Below are 19,866 nucleotides of genomic sequence, written 5' to 3'. Positions count from 1 at the left end.
CAGTCAGACTGAAAAGCCTGAAGATTAGTGCTGGAGGAATTAATGATGAAAATAATTACACTTCTAAAGTATAAACCAAGTTCCAAAGTGATTACACATGAGCTGTCCTTCACACATCACAAGTATTTTATATAACCTCAAATCACAATTTTTATTTCTGCAATGACTATAAGGCAATAAATCTGAGACAAATGTGAAGGGACTCCACATTTCTGTGAAATGCAGTAGTTGTGTGAACAAGATGAGGTCAACTCAGCATTTTTCTTTTTCCAGTAATGAACACCTCTGTTTCTATCAGCATGTTCTATCAACATGTGACGAGAAGCATAAAAATTCCAGATTTCTAGACAGAACTTCTGTATGGGATCCCTATTATATCTAAACTCTGACAATGCTTTATGAAGTGTTTATAACAAGTCCTTTTCATAGTTGCATGAAACCTTAACCCAGAATTTGTTCAGTAATTGCTTCTGGTGTCTTTCACTGGTACAAGTCAGTAATAAAATGTGTATAGGAAATCACAAGTAAAAAAAATAAAAATCCATAAAAAGCAACAGTGAGGAAGAGAACAGAAATAACATAGCAGAAACTAAGAGAAGAAAGCACTGCCAATACATTCTTTTTCTTCCTCTAGTCCCCTGAACAGTACTTGTAAATCCCAATAGCTTTAATATACTCAAAATCCCTAAATTATTACAAAAATATGCGAGCAATTTTGTCAGTGTAACCAATGCTTACAAATATTGTGATGCCATGCTAAATACGACAAAGGTGGGTTTAGTCAGACTGCTTAATTATCAAGCTTACCGCTCCAGGCTTGCTCTGTCTGGCCAGGGAATATTGAAAGGTATTCTACAGTATGTTGGGGCAGAGGACAGAACAGAAGAATTAAAAAAAAAAAAAAAAGTTGAAAGGAAAAATTTAGATAAATAACTGAAGTGCTCTATATTGGCAATGTATCTTCTTCAGGGGGGATGCTTATAAATAAAAGCAATGCTTCATGACAGCTAGTTGCCAGGTAGAGAAATATTTGTAAAAATTCTGCTAGAAGATGCTATTTCCATGCTACGTATGTCTTGCATCTAAGCCTTACTTGAACTCTTCACACAACAGAAGCTACTACCAAGCACTATTTAAGAATTCTTTGTCTCTAATTGTGAAATAATAATTTTTAAAGAAATCATTTTCCAACACAAAAAGAAGCAACAGTCTATAGCTTCAGATTAGACACAAGGCTACTAAAATCTACTGTTAGGTTGGCATGTATTTTACATCCTGCTTTTAAACAAACACTAACTCCGTAAGGTCGTTGAATACCAATGTCTCATTACAATATACAGCTCCAAAGGCTACAGTTTAAAGAACTCTAAGCCAGGCTATTCAATTAAAGCTTTGGCAGATGAAAGCTGTTATTCATTTATCTTAAGATAAGCACTTGGAATGACAACTTGCAACTCTGAAAGTGCCTTTTAGCATGTTTGCACATTCTCATTCCCATATCTACTTGAAGATACAAAGAAATGAACAAGAGTAGATTCTGGGTTTGAAAAGCAGTTTTACATCAGGCCAAGTTAACCTTAACTTGACAAAGTGGGGTGGTTAAAACAACAACAAAAAAAAACCCCAAAACCCAAAACAAACAGAAGAAAACCAAACAAATAAAAACACTTGTCCAGAATCCCTCTGTAGTTCACCCATTTTCCTAGTCAGGATGGGGAGGAACTGAAATAAAAGTTGTATCATTCTTGAGTTTTAGATTGAATACAGAACTGACAGGTTTTAAGAAGTCAAACTAACCATTTAGTGCCAGACTGTAGATAAACATTCAAGAGAAAAGGCTGCTCACACTGGCCTTGCAATACGAAGGCAGCAGAGTAGGCTGACTGTGTCATGATAAAATTGTGAGGAGGGTAGTGGTAGGGAATCTAAATCTGGAAGGTAACTTTTTTACCTAACTGGCAGTCTTCACATTTACAAAATAGCCACCTGAAATGGGACGTCATTCCTCACTGCTAAATCCCAGTGAGAGATAAATGACTCACCTGTCCACTGGAGTAGATGTATTTTCAATAAAACTAATAACTTTTTCTTTTACATTCACAGATTTAGTCTTCAAAGCAACTGTCATTTTATTCATCAGGGACTTTACTCCTTTCCCGTCACTTGAACCATTAGGAGAATCGCCCTGTTAAAGTAACTCTTCTCAGGATTAATCATATAAAAATAATGTTATTTCATGTCTAGTTTGTTAAGAAAGGAAAAACAGACTACAGAACAGTAATCTACTTTTTGGTACTCAGTAGAACGTTAATTACAGCTTCAAGTATTCTTTTAGTTCTATCAAATAGCAGCAACGATACGTGTCTGAGGTACAGATGGTCCAATAAAGCAAGTTTAACAAACCTTATTACTGAGCACCCTGCTATGAACATCTAGAGAGGAAGGAATTCTATTAATGATAGATTATATCCAAATTAAAAGCCAGATTCTCCGTACAACATATCAGCTGTAGAAAAGACACAATGTTGAGCGTTCCCATGAAACTGTGTGCCAGTTTTACATGAATTTATTCCCAGAGTGAGGAACAGCCAGGAAAAGAATTGTCCATTACATATATTCTGCTGAAGGATGACTAAAGCAAGCTCTTCTCTACAAGCTCTTCCTCTCAAGAAGATAAAAATGTTTAGGTCACCTCCAACTAGACAGTGAATACAGACTGAAATTAAACACCCAACTGAAAACAATCATGACGTGCATTAATGCCTTTTACAGACAGAATGAGGAATATGAAGAAAAAATTCAGTACACCTGGGGCTCCCATCCCACTATACCACTTCAGCTTAAGATTCACTTACATCAACGGAGGAGTTTATGCTACTTCTTGAGCCTGAGGTACTAGCGATCCAGTGGCCATAGCCGTTTTCTGGTCCTTCCACATTGATATCTGCCAAGTGCTGCTGGAGGGCTGTTCAAAAGCCATTGAAAAAGGTTCAGAACTATATTGGAATTAGTCTGTCAATGAAAATACTGTATATCCAAGAGTAATCAGTAACAACTTCTGCTCCACATGATTTAATAAACCAGATAAATTCAGATACCACTATAATAATCCCTGGCTTTTCTTTTGGTAGTACAAAGGCATTAGAATAATCTTTATTTTAGTAAAGAAAACAGTTAAAATACAGCAGCAACTAAAAATAAGTCACTGGTTTGATCCTAAAGATGGCAGTTATGACACTGCACATACTGATTAGGAATGCCTCTGTACTCATATTTTAGCACAGATCTCTCCACTGTTGTAGAGCCTGGTTGATTCCAGTCACATAAACTGCAGAATTACAAACTGATGATTTAAGAAACACAACAACAATTAACAGTAATTATGAAGTAGCATCTTCCTATGGAGCTGCAATCTACAGAGACTAAACATCAAAAATGGTAAGTTAGAAGAAAGAGGGCATTTCCCCACTTCCTGTCTTAATTTTTCACCATTCAGAAATGTGGGTGAGCCGTAACTGGTAACAACAAATGTGCAAGTGCACAGTGTTGGCTTACACAAAACAAAACCTGACAAATTAGACCTATTTGCTATTAATTTAGCTGATTTCTAGCCAAAGCCTAAAAGAAAAAAAAAATTTAAAAATCAAAAGCAGCAAGATGGAATCATAGAATGATCATAGAACCACAGAATGGTTTGGGTTGGAAGGGACCTTAGAGACCATCTAGTCCCAACGCCCCTGCCATGGGCAGGGACACCTTCCACTAGACCGGGTTGCTCAAAGCCTCATCCAGCCTGGCCTTGAATACAGCCAGGCAGGGGGCATCCACAGCTTCTCTGGGCAACCTGTTCCAGTGCCTCACCACCCTCTCCAGGAAGAATTTCTTCCTGATATCCAATCTAAACCTCCCCACTTTCAGTTTAAACCTGTTACCCCTTGTCCTGTCACTACAGGCCCTTGTAAAAAGTCCCCCCCAGCTTCCTTGTAGCCCCTTCAGGTACTGGAAGGCTGCATATCATGTTTTCTCAAGCCACACCTCATTATTAATAAGCTTACCCATAAATCCTCCTTTGGCAATGCTTACATACTCCTTATTTTTCTGCAACAGAAAAGACATTCATGTTTGTAGCAAACATCTGTGGAATAAGTTTTGCAAGCATGGTAATGAAACATGGGTTAATTTCATAAAAGCTGTAAACTTGAGTAATGTAAAAAATAGCTAAGTTTTTAAGGGGAAAGTATTTTACCATTTAGTATCAATGACCTGTGCAGACACACTTTATTGCAGCGATGAAAATCAACAGCAGTTTAGCTGTACCTGTAAGAAGTGCGCTAGCACCATGTTCATATACATATCTTCTTCTTCCCTGCCACTTCCCATGAAGCAGAGGTGTTCCCCACCAGCTATGGAGCCAGACTCAATAGACTGCTTTTGTGCTTCTAATAGGGATTTTACAGACTGTGCAAATTCTGATGGGTTTTGAAGCATCTGTGGAACAAACAAACAAAAAGTGCTGTTTGACACCAACACAGCATGGGAACAGATACACTTTGAAAACGGTTATAATTGGTTGAGCACAAACAAGGCAACATCAGCACTGTACAAGAGACACACACAAAAGAGAACCTGACACAGACCTCATGTTACATAAAGAACATTCAGAATGGTCCGTTTCTTCCTCACTCCACCTTGCTCTCCCCAGGAAAGAAATGCAGATAACATTTGTTAATTTATTTTTGCAGACACCAAATAATAGTGGAAAACGCCTTTGCTACTTCCATGTTGCAACTGGGACTGACTTCCATATTAACATATGCCTGAGCATACCACCTTCAAACTTTGCACTTCTGAAACCCTTTATCTACAATTTCGAAGTGCCAGTAAAGTCATCCTCTTCTTGTCTCCCCACCAACCTTTTTCTCATTTACTTACGTGGAAAAAAAATTGCAATCAGGAGCACAAAGAGATACCTGAGAACTCTCATAAAGTTAAGGCTGTGGTCTCCTGAAGGCCTATTATGCATGCAAAACCAGTGACCCGCTATATGAAAGAGATGGAGAAACAAAGACTTTCTAAATACAGCTGAAATTTTAACCTGCTCTTGTGTGGAAGGCACTTATTTAAATTAAGGAAATGCTGACCTGTAACTGGACCGTGAGGGTGGTGCGAGGAGGAATTGTCATTTTCTAGCCTTTACACTGGATTAAATGATGGACAAAGTAACAACTACACAACCTACCCATCCGTGAGCCAAACTGAATTTTAAACAGGGTTTTCCAGGAGCCAAATGCTGCTGCTTTATTACACAGGTGCTAAATCTCCCTACTTCTCTACCTAACACTACCTATAAATGAGATGGATTCCAAAGTGCTTTCCCCACTGTCTCCCCTTGATGCAAATGGTGTGTACTTTGAACATACAAGAGTATAAAACTCACTGAAGTTCCATTAATGGCTTTTTGTCTCAAATGTTATTCCCTACAACATTTTCCTGGCATTAAACTTCTAAAACCAGAGATGAATGTGGTGACATTCATCCAGCATGGCTCATGAAGGAACCTAACCATAACAGCTGGCACACAACAGAAATTAATTCCAGTCTGTCATTTAAATACATACGAACCAATCAACTCCAATTTAAGAATTGTCTTCATGGACTGCTTTTTCATATATTACTAGGTTTAAAAAATAGTAATTTATAATGCTTATTTCTACTTTACTGAATATGATGTTCAATTCAAGCTAGCAGAAGGACACCCACATACCATGGGGCAAGTTTTTTTTTCCTAAATTACTATTGATAGGTTAAAATTGAAAACACTATCAGAGAATCACTTAGGTTGGAAAAGAACCTTAAGATGAGGGGAGTCCAACTGCAAACCTAACACTGCCAACACTCTACCACTAAGCCATGCCTGTAAGTGCCATGTCTACAAGTCTTTTAAATACCTCCAGGGATGGTGACTAAACCACTTCCCTAAGGAGCTTGTTCCAGTGACTGACAACCCTTTTAGTGAAGATATATTTCCTAATATCCAATTTAAACCTTCCCAGGCACAACTTGAGACTGTTTCCTCTTGTCCTATCACTTGTCACCTGGGAGACAAGGCCGACACCCACCCGACTACAACCTCTTCTTAAGTAGTTGTAGAGAACTACAAGGCCTCCCCTCAGTCTCCTTTTCTCACCTATATAATTATACTTGTGCAAGTAATTAAAATGATGTGTTATTCAGAATTAGAGAGGTAAAGATAATAGATGCAGGACTGAGCTTCGTAACTAAGAAAGGTAAAAAAAGCCTTTTACGGGGCATATACATAGAAATAACTCGTGAAGCATCCATAGACCATTTGAAGTGAAACAGTACAGGGTTAATCTAGAAGTGAATAACACACTGTAAGCCAGCTGAAGCATCAGTGATTTGGGGAAAAAAGAAGAGAGATAAATATGACTGAATGTTCAGTTAGAAATTTATAATCAAACAGGAACGATAGAAAAATCTTTAATGAAATAGTCTAGTACATGTCAGTCCTAAAATTAATGCACTTCCTTTCTCGTATCATATTGCAAAAATTTTAAAGGAGCAACCAAATCCTTTTCCTGACACATGTTCCTTACAAGCAGGCTGAGGTGAGAACAGCTGGGGAAAAAAAAACCAAAAGAAACTACTTGTTAATATTAATGACACCTTTCATTAGAAATTATGATACGAAGAAAAGCTTTCTCCTCCAAGCAATGTCTACTCTTTAGCTTGTATGGGTTTCCAGTTCTAAGCAAAGAACAAGAAGTCTGAAATACCAATTATAATGCCATTAAGGACTAAACTTAGTAAAAATGATGATTCCACCAATCTTCTTCAGAGAAGCTAACTTCTGAAACCTCATCACACAGCTAGACACTGCAATCCAGCGACTAAAGGATCACTTTTTTTCAAGACATTTTCCTCTCCTATTTAACTTAGGAATCAAAAATAAGTAAAGAAACAAAAAGCATACGAACCAAATCTGAGTCCAAATGAAATGCTGTTGATAAATGCCCAGCATTGTATTGCTCTGCAGGACGACAATCCACTACAAAGAACCTTACGCCTTCCTGGAAAGGGAAAGATTTGCCTGTTACAAAATCTGAAGTTTTGTAATTATTGATGGTAAAGTACATAGTTCAATTATATTTTAATACTAATTCCAATACTGCAGGAACCCCTCAGAGGGGATAACGGGATAAATTATTGGAAAATCTTATTTCACCTGATTAATCTGAACTTCTACAGTTACCAGACCACTGACAATATTCCAATAATGATTTCTCATTAACACATCAGCTGGTGCATCAGAAAGGATCACCCAAGTGCAACACACACGGTGTAATAATTTCACCTCTACTGTGAAGAAATATAGTCTGTGAGGGCACACACCAACAAGACATCAGAAGGGACAACTTTGAAGTGCCAACCCAACAGTCCATTACTACTCAGCATAGCACATAAGGATAGCTTTCTAACCCAATGACTTAAACAGGGTATCAACAGATGCTTAACTTGGACTAGGGAAAAAAAACCAGACAGTATGCATGATGAAACTGGGGCCTGGAAGTGCTACAGAAAGTCAGTAATCAATAAGAAACACTGTAATCTAGCCACGCTATTATCCATATGGTGGTTTTAAATACTCTAAGCCCCTGCCTCTAAGTATGTCTGCAATTAAATTCTACAGGAATAGCTTGAATCAATTTTTGTTTGAACTCTCTATTGACAGAAGACAGGTATTTCATAACGGCATTCTTTTCAAAGGTACTGAGTAGCAGGTTTTAAATTTTCCTCTAAAACAGCTATATTTGGGAAGGAATGGAAGTAAGTGAGACATCACTTTAAGCTCCCACTCTGATTCAAATCAGCTGTATCAAGCTCCCCTGTGCCACAGCTCTAGTTGCTACAGCACAGGCGCACTGCAGCCAGCCGATCATTTACAAGGAGACAACTTCTAGACAAGAATACTTTTTCCTGAAATAGCAAATATTCACCTGTGTTGTTAGCACTTAAAAATATTGGTGATACACAAAGTAGTAAGTGATTCTTTCCTATCAAACTGCAGAGGGAAGGGTGGGGGAGGGCATGGGGAAGAGTAATTCAATATACTGACTCCTTGTTGCTGATTTGCTTGAAGAATCTCAGACACAGAAACTGCCAGACAGAGCGCCTGGCTCAAGTCTGCGTCATCATCTTTGAGGCCCAGCAAGCTGCTGCCAAAAAGACTGTGGTTGTCCTAACAAGGCAAGAAGGGGAAAAAAAAAAAAAGTTAACTGAAGCCATCAGCTTTCAATGCAAAGGCCTGAAGTAAAACTATATCCAGCATTTCACAAACATTAGCCCCGATAACATGTGTATCTTGTCGAGAGTCATCAAATTTCTGATCAACTGAAATTCTTTCTGAAAATCAAGGTGTGAACTTCTGTTACAAACATGCTTGTTCACCACTGACCAGTAACAAGATGAAATACCTCTGGTGGGCTGGGTTTTTTTTGTAAATACAAGCTAAATGAAATGCTATCAATTACTTTTATTTCATAAATTCACTGAAGTCAGATATCCTGAGTAAGGAAAAACTGCAAGGACAGTGCAGGTGATGACAGCTTTCTCTCTAGTAAGTGACTTCTTCCTGTCTGCTCCTGCAGATACAGCTAGGGCTGCTGTGCAGTCTACTACAACGCAGTTGTGCCAGTATGGTATTTTTGTTTCATCAGTTCTTACGAGAACCTGGTTTGCAAAACAAGGTATCAGTCATAAAGTACAAATATTGCAGAGAAGCTTCTCCTAACACGCTTGACCTAACTTTTTTATCCTTCAAAGATTCTAACAGTAAATATCACCCGAGTAACAACATGGAAAAATAAACTTTTAAAAAAAATCACAATGAAATATTCAAAGTCACAGTCACCAAAGAGAAGAGAATTTCAAAATTACTTTGATATTACCTTCCTGAAAGAAGCTGGAGTTTTGCTACAGTAATATTGTGCCAAAGAGAAGAGGTCCTCTATATCCTCTAAATCAAGATTGGCTGGTGAAGTTTCTAAGAATTCTGAGATATACAAACAACACAAGTGCACCATTATTTCAGACTCAGAAAAGAAGCGCCATACATCTTCTCACACCATAAAATAACATTTTTAGTAAAGCATGACACAACTGAGTTTATTGATTTAATATGAATGTCGATTCCCTCTCCAGGTAATTAGAGGAAATACTCCTTATCCACAGGAAACCCATGCTATTTACCAGAAGTTCAAACCTTCTAAACAAATTATTTTTTACCACTCTTACCTCTGTATAGTTCTATCTTTCAGCTGTAATACTAAGTCAGCTGCCTTGTCTAAAGAGGACTGACCAAGAGAATCCTCTAAAACAGAGTACTTCACCAGCACTACCGTTACATGTCCAGGATAGCACAAGGGTGTAGTTCTGCAGTACATGGCAAAGACACAAAATTCCACGCACTCTCATTTTTAACTACTTGGAGATTATTAACCATATTGTATTACACCATGTATAACGATACAAAGGCAGGTGAAATAAGCTCACAAGAAATTTAGTCTAATTTCTGTGAAAACAGAGGAGGGGAAGATAAGAACAAGGAATTAGGCTCAAATCAAGTGCATACAAAGATAATAATCTGGAAAACGCAGTAAGTGCAGTAGATTTAAGAAGGATTTGAAAGCTGCTGCTTTGGACTTAGAAACATGGTGATTGTTTCAAGTACTCAAAACTGACATAAAACTAGGGGTGGGAGTGCTAAAAGGAAACATAAGAAAAGAATGTTAAGGACAGGGCAAGTATGATGCAGCAAAAGAACAGTAAGAAAGGAATTAGTGGGTGAGAGTATTGATTAATGAGAAAGTCACAGCGAGATATTTAAATAATTCCTATATTTAGTAATTAAAAATAAGGAATAAGGATTATACTATCTAGTAAACATTTCACCAGCAGCTATATAAGAGAAGTACTTACTTATCATTTCTTCCTTATCTGATTCTTGTGCTAAAATAACGTCTCTGAAAATAGTAAAGTCACAGACATAGATTAAGTCAGTAAAACCAAAATGAAACAAAAGTGGATTAAAAAGCTGTCAGCAAGAAATGTCCCAAATAATTAACTATACACTTACTTTGCATTGACAAGGATGATTAACATTAAGAAATAAATAAAGAATGGATCTGCTTGTTGTAGATATCCATCCCATATTGCCTGAGTGACTTCAGCCGAACAGTAATATGAGAAGAGGCTTCCAAGCTAAAAATATGGAAAACAGTGTGAGAAAGCCAATAACCAGGAACAATCTTACCAGGATAATATTTTTAACAGAGATACAAGATATCTAAAAGAAAATAAACCCAACAAAATCATGTTAAAACATACATTCGCACCATGTGCTGAAGGGTGGTTACACCCTCCACCACAGTTTGTAATGGAAACAGTGCAGTAATGCTCCAGGTTATGTGTGAGTAAATACGCCCAGTGTGAGGGCAAACTCAGGCTGCACATTCTCAGCCTTGCAAATTGAACCAGAGATAACACAATCACGCTGGAAAAATGCTTAGCTCATAGTCACTGCTAAATACCAATTATACCATGAAGACAATAATAATAAAAGACTATATTTACTCAACTATCTTAGCAAATAGGACTTTGACAGGATCCTGTAAACAACATTCTTTTGATTTTTCACAGTAGAACCAAGTTAATTGAACATGGTTGAATATTAGTTTCACAACACCACCTACTTAACATTACATTATAATGCTTTATGGCTGAATAATTAAACATTTGCAAGTAACAGAAGATTTTCATTATTATTTAATAAACTCATTGCCTGATCCCATTTAAAATATATCCTCTCTGGCATGCAAAGTTCAAAGTGGTTAAAAGCAAAGGCAGGAACTTCTTTGCAAACATGCCAGATAATATCTGCAATCACACCTAACACAAATGCATTCCACCTGGTTTCACTAGAGTATTACTGAACTTCCTGATGAATACAAATTTTGTAACAACAGAGCTACACCTTTCAAAAGCTCAGTATCTGTTTTAAAATACTATCAAGGAATAGTTCAACACCTAATAGTATACTTTTATAGCAAAAGGTGGGAAGATCTATCCCATTCTGGGTCAAATGCAACTGAAGACAAAATGTCCCTGAACAATGAGGCAACGACAGGTCTCTGAATGTTGGTTATGTATTTCTAACACATCAGAAACACCTCCATATAGACCAAGTTTTTTGACAGTTGAAACAAGGAATTTTAATGTAATCTCATAATATAAAACAAAGCTTAAGGGTTGTTTTTTCCAAGACTGTACACCAGAAAGCATGACACTGACGACTGGCAGCTACACTACCTAATTTCCCTCCCTCCTTTCAAAGGGAAGATTTTTTTTCCTAATGAATCACTAAACTTTTAATAAACAACTTCAAAGAAGTTTGTAATTACAAAGAAAAATTTTGTATCAAAAAAGAGATTCAGTACTAAAAAAAAAAAAAAAAAGAGACTCAATTCCTCTTTTGAAGGCTGATGACTGGCAACAGGCAGATTTTGAGAATACGGAAATTTTTCCTGGACACACTTTAATATTAATATTGGTAGTAGCATAAGAAAATAATTTTTTAAAAAAATATTCAGACCTCACAGTTTAACAATTAATTTCAGTCTTATTTCTTTAACTGAAAATGATAGAGTTACAAAAAATTTTACAAAGCCAATAGGTATGAAAGAAGAGCCTAGAAGAGTTCATGGGTCATACTGTCTTCTTTATTAATTTACAGACTGCCTCTGCAAGCACTGTATCACGATTTTGTATTCCACATACTAAGTAGCATTGAAATGAGAGAATTTTACTGCTTTATGTTGTAGTCCTGCTACACAAACCATTAAAAAAAGATTGAGGTAACTGTCATTATAGCTACCTCAACTCAAGGCAGTTTTGAAGTTAAGGTGAGGAGGAAATGACCAATTCTTGAAGAGCTGTGAAATGTATGAGGCCCTCAAATATATCTATTAGCATGGAGGTTTTTAAAACTATTAGTGTTTTGACTTTAAAAGACCACCTAGGCTGATGTTCTTCTGCATCTACAACCCTACAGCTACCCACTATACAAACTAACATCACAGTTTCTTACTTAGAGTATGTCAGTTGCTTTCATTCTTACTTATCCGAAGTAGTTCCTAACAACAGTGGTTCAATTAACATTCAGTACAATAAAATTGCAACGTTAACAAGATCTCATGCCTGTGTAAAACAACCAAAGTCAAAAAGCCCATACTACATTAAAACATGCAATTTATTTCAATAAATGGAGCTCCAATCTCTTGTATTACTCTTCCATAAACTGGCAACATGTACTTAAATTTTAACAGAAATTTATTTTTCATTATGTTTCCCTACTTTCACTTTATTACCCAGTTGAGTGCATATGAGTCTGGAGTCATCTTCTTAGTATCAAGAAAGGAGCAGAGTTCAGGCTCATGGTACTGAAGAAGTAGTCTAAAGAGATGGAATGGTCTTCCCTTCATGAAACAATCCCTAGAAGGTAGCAGTGAAAATAATCATAAATCCCCAAACCAAAAAGAGGAAGCCATTTGATATCCTCCGTTGGAGGTAACACTGATGTAATGTAAGCAGATGTAATTCACCTTCCACACATGGTCCCTGAGATGAGACACACTTCCATTATCTACTTGCAGCTTTTTAATTACTTTACTACCTTACAAGCTCTCACACAAATCACTGACTACTCAACTGCCTATCTGAGATGGTGTTTTCTTCTACTTGTGGCCCAAACAAAGAATACTAATGACCTAGGACTTCATATAAACTGTTTGTTAATTGTGCATAATTCAGAAAACTCACCATTCTAGAGGAAAAAAAACCCCAGGTATCCAAAGGATACTTTATACCAAAAGCTGTGAGACTGAGAGTGTTTCCAAAGAAAAAATAGCAAAACCTCCCTCATCTAAAAATAGTCTACTGTGGGTTTGTTTTCCCCTCCCCCACCTTCTTCCTTTGGCTTGCTAGATCTCCTCCTTCAAAAAAAAAAAAAAAAAATCCAAGCTATAATATGATCCCGCAGATTATGCTGTCCATTCCCCTCATTTGTTGTCAATATTTTGTTAGAATGGATTCCCAATAAATATTTCATAATAGATACAAAACATTAGAAAACAGTAATAAAAACTGTATGATTAAAAAAACCCCAAAATAGCAAAAAGTGAAAAAACCCCTTTCCCCAAATAATGTAATGAGGTCCAGCAGCCAAACATCAAACTGAAACCACACTGACATAAGTGGAGCTCCGCCAAGTCTACTATGAATTGCCTCTTGATGCCTTTCATTCCCCCGTTGGAGAAGGAAAAAAAGGAGTGGGGGAAGAGAGAGAAGAGTCTACATGTTGTGGAAACACCACCTTGTTCTCACAGAGAAACTCCAATACTAGACACTCTGAAAGACTTCTATGGCTGAAAATACATGAATTGAATACATGACCGTAATGCCACTATCCCCAAACACTTCACAGAGCCCAGAGTGTTTTAAATCAGAAATGCACACAAGCTGAGTCAAGTGGTGGGAGTGATAGATGTTTCCTGCCACAGCACCAAACATGCACTTTTCATATTATGGATACGCATTCAGTAGCTGGGCTGGAATCTCCTCTCCAGGGAATCAGACTGAGATCTTTAATTACAAACTATTCATATATTTTTTCACAAGGTCTTAATCAGAAGATCCTGTAGCCTCACTGAGTGTCATGGTGCTACTCCAACATAAATAAAGTTATTTTAGTGAGAGCATCTCTATAATAGCATGAAAAGCTCCAATTTCTTTTTTTTATTAAAAAAAAAAAAAGAATCTAACAACTTAAAAAAACCCCAAACATTTCATTCCCAACTCAGCAGAATACAGGGAAAATGTTAACTATTTCTTCTAAAGAGATTTTGAGACTTAATCAGTACTTATGAAGTACTTTGAAATGACAGGGGTAGAAGCATTTTAGATACCAAAAATGCTAGGAAAGAAAGAAAAAATGCTTTCACATAACATATATGAATTAGTTCATGAACAAATATTTTTTGACAGTTGTTCTTTAAAAGGCACATCGAGTCACAGAACCATAGAATGGTTTGGGTTGGAAGGGACCTTAAAGACCATCCAGTTCCAACCCCCCTGCCATGGGCAGGGACACCTTCCCCCAGAAGGGACACCTTCCACTAGACCAGGTTGCTCAAAGCCTCATCCAGCCTGGCCTTGAATACAGTCAGGCATGGGGCATCCACAGCTTCTCTGGGCAACCTGTGCCAGTGCCTCACTGCCCTCTCCAGGATGATTTTCTTCCTGATATCTAATCTAAACCTCCCCACTTTCAATTTAAACCCGTTACCCCTTGTCCTGTCACTACAGGCCCTTGTAAAAAGTCCCCCCCAGCTTCCTTGTAGCCCCTTCAGGTACTGGAAGATTGCAATAAGGTGACTGAGTCTACGTCAGTCACATGCTAACTCTTTATATCTTAAACCAAATCAATCCTCTCCTGACTTCCAACCCAGAGGTACTGAAAGCTGGTTCAATTTATTATTCTATGTAGGAATCTGACAACTTCACTACAAACAGTGACACTCTAGCTGAAACCAACATACACATCCTTTCAGAAAATATATTTAATGCCAATAAAAACAGCACACAGGCAAAAGAAAGAGTGCTTTACCTTGGAATGAATTTATTCATGATAGCATAAAAGCAGTTGTACAGATCGCTGCGTGGCAAACGAAGGTGCACCAGAGGTTTGAGTAGATGTATCCAGCCAAGGCAAGAACTGTATTTAACATTGCGTGATTTACAATAAAAAGTAATAACTGACTCAATATCCAGAAGTAATACTGACTTCTCCTCTTCTGGCACCAGCAACTGGTCTGACATAGGCAGAGCAACATAAACCTGTGTTAATGGCCTTTCAAAGAAACTGAATAAGATTATTTCACAGCACAGTTGCACTGACAGGGACTGCTGAGGGTGAGGGGGGTGGGGGAGGCAACAAAACCAGACAAACCAAAAACTAGCAGCTTGGACTAAATGCTTATAGAAAAGCATCCAAAAAGGCATCAAATACAAGTGATTTTAACCCCAGTAGGATAAGGCATTTAAATATCATTGAAGTACTGCAACAACAGGATTAAAGTTCGGGTTTTCCCGGATCTATATGAAACAAAGATTCTTTTAACACACAGAAAGCCTCTCTTCTATTCCTATTTGATGTGCTCAGCACGTAACTGATGTCCAACTCTACAACAAGTCAATTTTAATTTCAACACGGTTCAACCCACAACCCATACCTCCAATTCCTCACAAGCCAACTGACATGCAAATTTATGAAAATCAGTAGTTTGAAATCAGCTAGGCTTACAGACTTAAATTTTAGTATTACCAAACTAAACACATTTTTAATCTCTACCTCAAAGTAATTTTCCTAACAATAGTTTAAAATTCGGGTGTGTTAGGATAGCTATAAAGAGAAATTATTTGATTACTTACAACTACACCTGGCTTTTAAATTTGCTTTGCTACTGTTGCTAAGCAGAAGATACACTAAGCATAAACATATATATAATCTTCTATACAATGTAGCACATTGTTTCAACTTCTTACAAATGTTGTAAGGTACTGAAAGGCAAAGATATCCCCTATTTAACGGTAGACTAATAGTGAATCCATAATTTATATTATTGCATTTGGATGATAATTTGCACAAAAAGTTTGGTAAAAAATGAGTTCCGTAATTAGGGTAACAAGCTAAACACTTCTTAAGTACTGTCATTATTGAGTTTGATACTTAGGTTGTCATTAGTTGCAAAGCATCTTTCCAATTTAATTCCAATTTAAAGCATTTAATCCAACCCAAAATTTAAATCTCTATATAACCATAATTCAGAACTAATATCACATTTATTACTTTAATCAGTTTAATGTTGTTACATATTACAAAATATTTGCAATAAAGACAAAAGTAAAATGAGCACAGACTAAAGTGCTTAATTTTGTATGTTATGAATACTAATTTGATACTAACACTGGTGCATGATGTCAGGGATTTGGCCATTTTGGTGATGAGCTGCCAACCAGATCTTGTGGCAGCTCCTTGCAGACATACCAGAATATTATTTCCAGTATCCTGGCAGCATCTTGCTTTCACAAACAGCACCTTTCATTTTTGCTGAAAACAGTCTTTACAAAAAAACAAACAAAAAAAACCAACAAGAAACCAAACCAAACAAACCCCCACACCCAAAACTTTCAAAAAAGAGACTTTGAAGTCCAAAATCTTTGATGTACTTCTTCCCTTAGAGTGCATATAGGTTACATGCATTTTGCTGCTACACCAGGTTTTTCAGATCAAGTACCAGTCATTAGACAATTAAAAACTTGAATGACACTATAGAAAGAGTTTCTGGTTTAAAAGATGGAGCTTAGAAAAAAAAATTAAGTTTTTTAACTCCTGGAGCTTTCTTCCCATTTGGCTCTGATCATGCAAACTATCACTTACAAGCTAATACTTGAAAATTCTGTGATGTTACCCATCTCAGAATCACAGTATGAATAAGATACTACTGTTTTCTCACAAGCTCTTTCAGATTTTCTCTATCCTTCAAAAGTTTCCTCCAAAACATAAACATTATTCAGCTTATTTAATTCAAATAACAAACTCCTAAGGCAACTAAAGGTACAGAAGTTTTTGCACAGGTGATCTGAATATAATTGAACTTACCAATTAGCTCTTGGCAATCCTTATGAATTATACTCTGTTCTGGCAGGTCTAAAGAGCCATCCCAGGATGCTAGGCTGTCTCCTTTTCCTACAACATTAAGTGCAATCTGAAAGCAAAAATAGAAAACTCTAAACATTTTAGTGTCCTTTTGTAGTTACCTAAATATAGAACTCACTGAAGAGGAATATCGTAAAACTGCATCAACATACATGCATATTAAATTTAATTGTAGTATTAATATTAAAATATTAATACTACAGCTCTTCTGTAGAGATGCCTGGTAATTAAATCATTCACCTCACATCAAACACAACTTCAAGTATTTCCTGGTTCTCGATTTAAGCTTGGATTTACCTTCCAGACTTTGGCCCTCAGATCAGCAGGCAATTGCCTTCCTTGGATGATGTTTCTCACAGTTTCAAGATCACAGCCTCCTTCTTCTAGAGCGTCTGCAAGATCTTTTTCCCTATAATAATATGTAATGTGTTTATTAAAAAACAAACTATACAATATTTTAAAATGTTTACCTATTAAATAGATGTAGACTAGAGGCTACTGTCAGGTAAAACCCACATATATGTGAAGATATAAGACAATTTGCCAATTACTGAAAATAAATATTTGCCAAATGTTATTTAGCCCTTTATTTTTAATACTGCTTGTTCAAATTCTAATCACATTCAATTTACAGATGAGAAATATAAAGATTACAGAGCATTTTTGTTTGCTTTAATTAAGTGGCAGTGTTGCAAAATGTATCATAAAAATGCAAATTTAGTTGTTGTTTACAACTTGAGATACACAGCAAATTTTCAAACACACACAACGCATTCAAAGCAAACACTACACCTAAATTAGATGGCAGAGCTCTTTGAAATAAGTTTTCTGTTTTCTAGGTTGTGTAGTATTTTATTTAAAAGGTTGACAGTCAGCCCTTAACACCATCTTTCCCTGAAATAGGAAAGGACCTTTTAGTCAAACTCAGGTTTACTTAAAGTTCTTATACTGTAAGTGTAGACACGTGCACAAGACTGAATTAAAACATACAAAGATGTTAATCATAGTGTAGAAAGTAGCAAAATACACAAATTCATGAGACGGTCAAAATGAAAACTATAAGTTGCCATAGTAAGGCAACTAAAGTTCATCAGCATTATAGGTAAGAAGGTACACCTTCAGAAATGACTGTTCTACAATCTCTCTGATAACTTCTGCAGACTGTCAGCAATGAATCACACCTGATGAGTTCAGGAATTTCAATACCATGTAGTGCAGCAGTAGCAAAACACCAGGTTCACTGGAAAAACAGCAGTGGCAGTGATACATAGGTCTCCGTAGGCAAAACTTCTCCCTTACTGTATCCTCAACTGGTTTTCTACCCACTCTGACATGTGCCTTGAAAAAGGCTTTACTTATATACCCAAGAAATTAAATGCACAGCCTGGAGGTTTATAGCCAGAGCAAAGCATAGCATGTGACTGCTTACTCAGAACAGATATCCAAGTACGAAGGCGCATTCCTTACGAACAACACAACTACTTCTATGCATGTAATTACAGAAGTTAAATTGTTACCAGTACAACTCCCCATTAATCCATGTTACATACTATGTAGCTAATTTTAAATACCCATGGAAAAAGAATGTCAGCTGTTGAGCTCTGTCTGCTTCTTGAATTTTCACATATCCACAACTAACTCCTTGATATGAAGTTTCGTTTGGCCTTCTGAATGCTTAACAGGTAGATTTCTGACTCTCTAAATATCACCCTTTTGACACACAGATTACAATCTCAATCCCGTAGGAATGGGGGCATATACTTAACAATAAGTAATGAGCTAGCCTTACTTCAGACGTCTCAAAGTATTTATGTGTTTGCAGAGTAAGCATTTTCTTTGTACTGTATCAGCCACTTTCTTCGCCACTACTTTTTGGTAGCACTGTAAATCGAATTTCAAACACACACTGGGGCACAACTAATAGTCTGTTTTCTTCAAGTAATTTTACAAGTTTGGATAAAAGAAAACATAGTTTACAAGACCGACTTGCCTTGTTTTCTTTTATTTTTTTAATATATGTAAACAAATATCCCGAAGCCCACCTAGTACAGAACTACAGACTGCAGGGGTGAATATTCCTTTCCTGAGACAGAAATGGGAGTGGAAAAAATACACAAGCTTACTTGCACATCCAGCCTGTTGTCCAACTCTTTACAGAAGAATCAACGCTGGAAAAATTAAACCACCAAATCAGTCCACCCTGAATAAAAGTCAAATATTTCCAGGACATTTACACAAAAAGACCTAGCACTCATCAGAATTGCATGAACTCTGGCACGATCTAACTTAACAGAAGCCAACAGGAAACATCAGCTAAACAGAGCTAGATGCTTTCAGATCTATTGCAGGTTTCTGTGCAGACAATGCAGACAAAGAGACTACAGAGCAACAGCTAGGCCTTAAATTCCAGCACACAAAATACAGTTAGTTGCTACAAATATTATCCAAATATTAAACTGGCACATGGAAATTAATGTAACAGGTGCTTGCACATTGTATTTCAGATGGAAAGGTCTTAAATTGCAATATGTAATTTTGATTTCTATGATAAGACCTCCAAAGAAAAGTGGGGTATGGAAGTAATTTAATATACATGAAAAAACACTTAAAACCACATCTACACAAATTACAAAATCATACCTGGCAAAGAATGTTTCACAGGCACAAGCATACTAATTCTGCCAGTTACTGGTACCTAATATTCACAGCTTAAAAAGCCGTGCATAGGTTAACATCAAGCTTCAACATGTTATCTGCAAACGTGTACTTCCTCTGCTTATTTGATAATATACTACTATTTGAAACATCTTCTTCATAAATACTGTCATCCACACTTCGTACACTGTGAAAACGACTGGCAAATGCCAGCTTTACTACTTCACTTTTAAAAGTACAAATCTGATATGCCCATTTCCCATATGAAGAGATATGATGCATTGCCACATTGAGTTAAATGAAATAATGGGCGGGGGGGGCAGAAATCGCATTATTCTATTTATTATTTAATTAGC

General features: G+C 36.7%; 1 protein-coding gene across 1 annotated transcript; it reads right to left on the bottom strand.

Annotated features, from left to right (window-relative positions):
- Positions 1-803: 803 nt before the first annotated feature.
- Positions 804-17,264, bottom strand: TBC1D23 (TBC1 domain family, member 23; the record flags this gene model as incomplete). The annotated part of the gene is made up of 14 exons (XM_010158844.1): positions 804-852; positions 2,043-2,185; positions 2,856-2,965; positions 4,056-4,098; positions 4,318-4,488; positions 6,999-7,091; positions 8,138-8,260; positions 8,970-9,073; positions 10,000-10,043; positions 10,157-10,281; positions 12,447-12,570; positions 14,744-14,948; positions 16,799-16,904; positions 17,153-17,264. Coding segments are annotated over 14 exons (1,552 nt in total), but the record flags the coding sequence as incomplete, so codon positions are not given.
- Between the last annotated feature and the right edge of the window lie 2,602 nt (positions 17,265-19,866).

This window comes from Eurypyga helias, unplaced genomic scaffold (genome assembly GCF_000690775.1).
Source record: "Eurypyga helias isolate BGI_N326 unplaced genomic scaffold, ASM69077v1 scaffold12759, whole genome shotgun sequence".
NCBI lineage: Eukaryota > Metazoa > Chordata > Aves > Eurypygiformes > Eurypygidae > Eurypyga > Eurypyga helias.
This window is presented reverse-complemented; position numbering and strand designations above follow the sequence as displayed.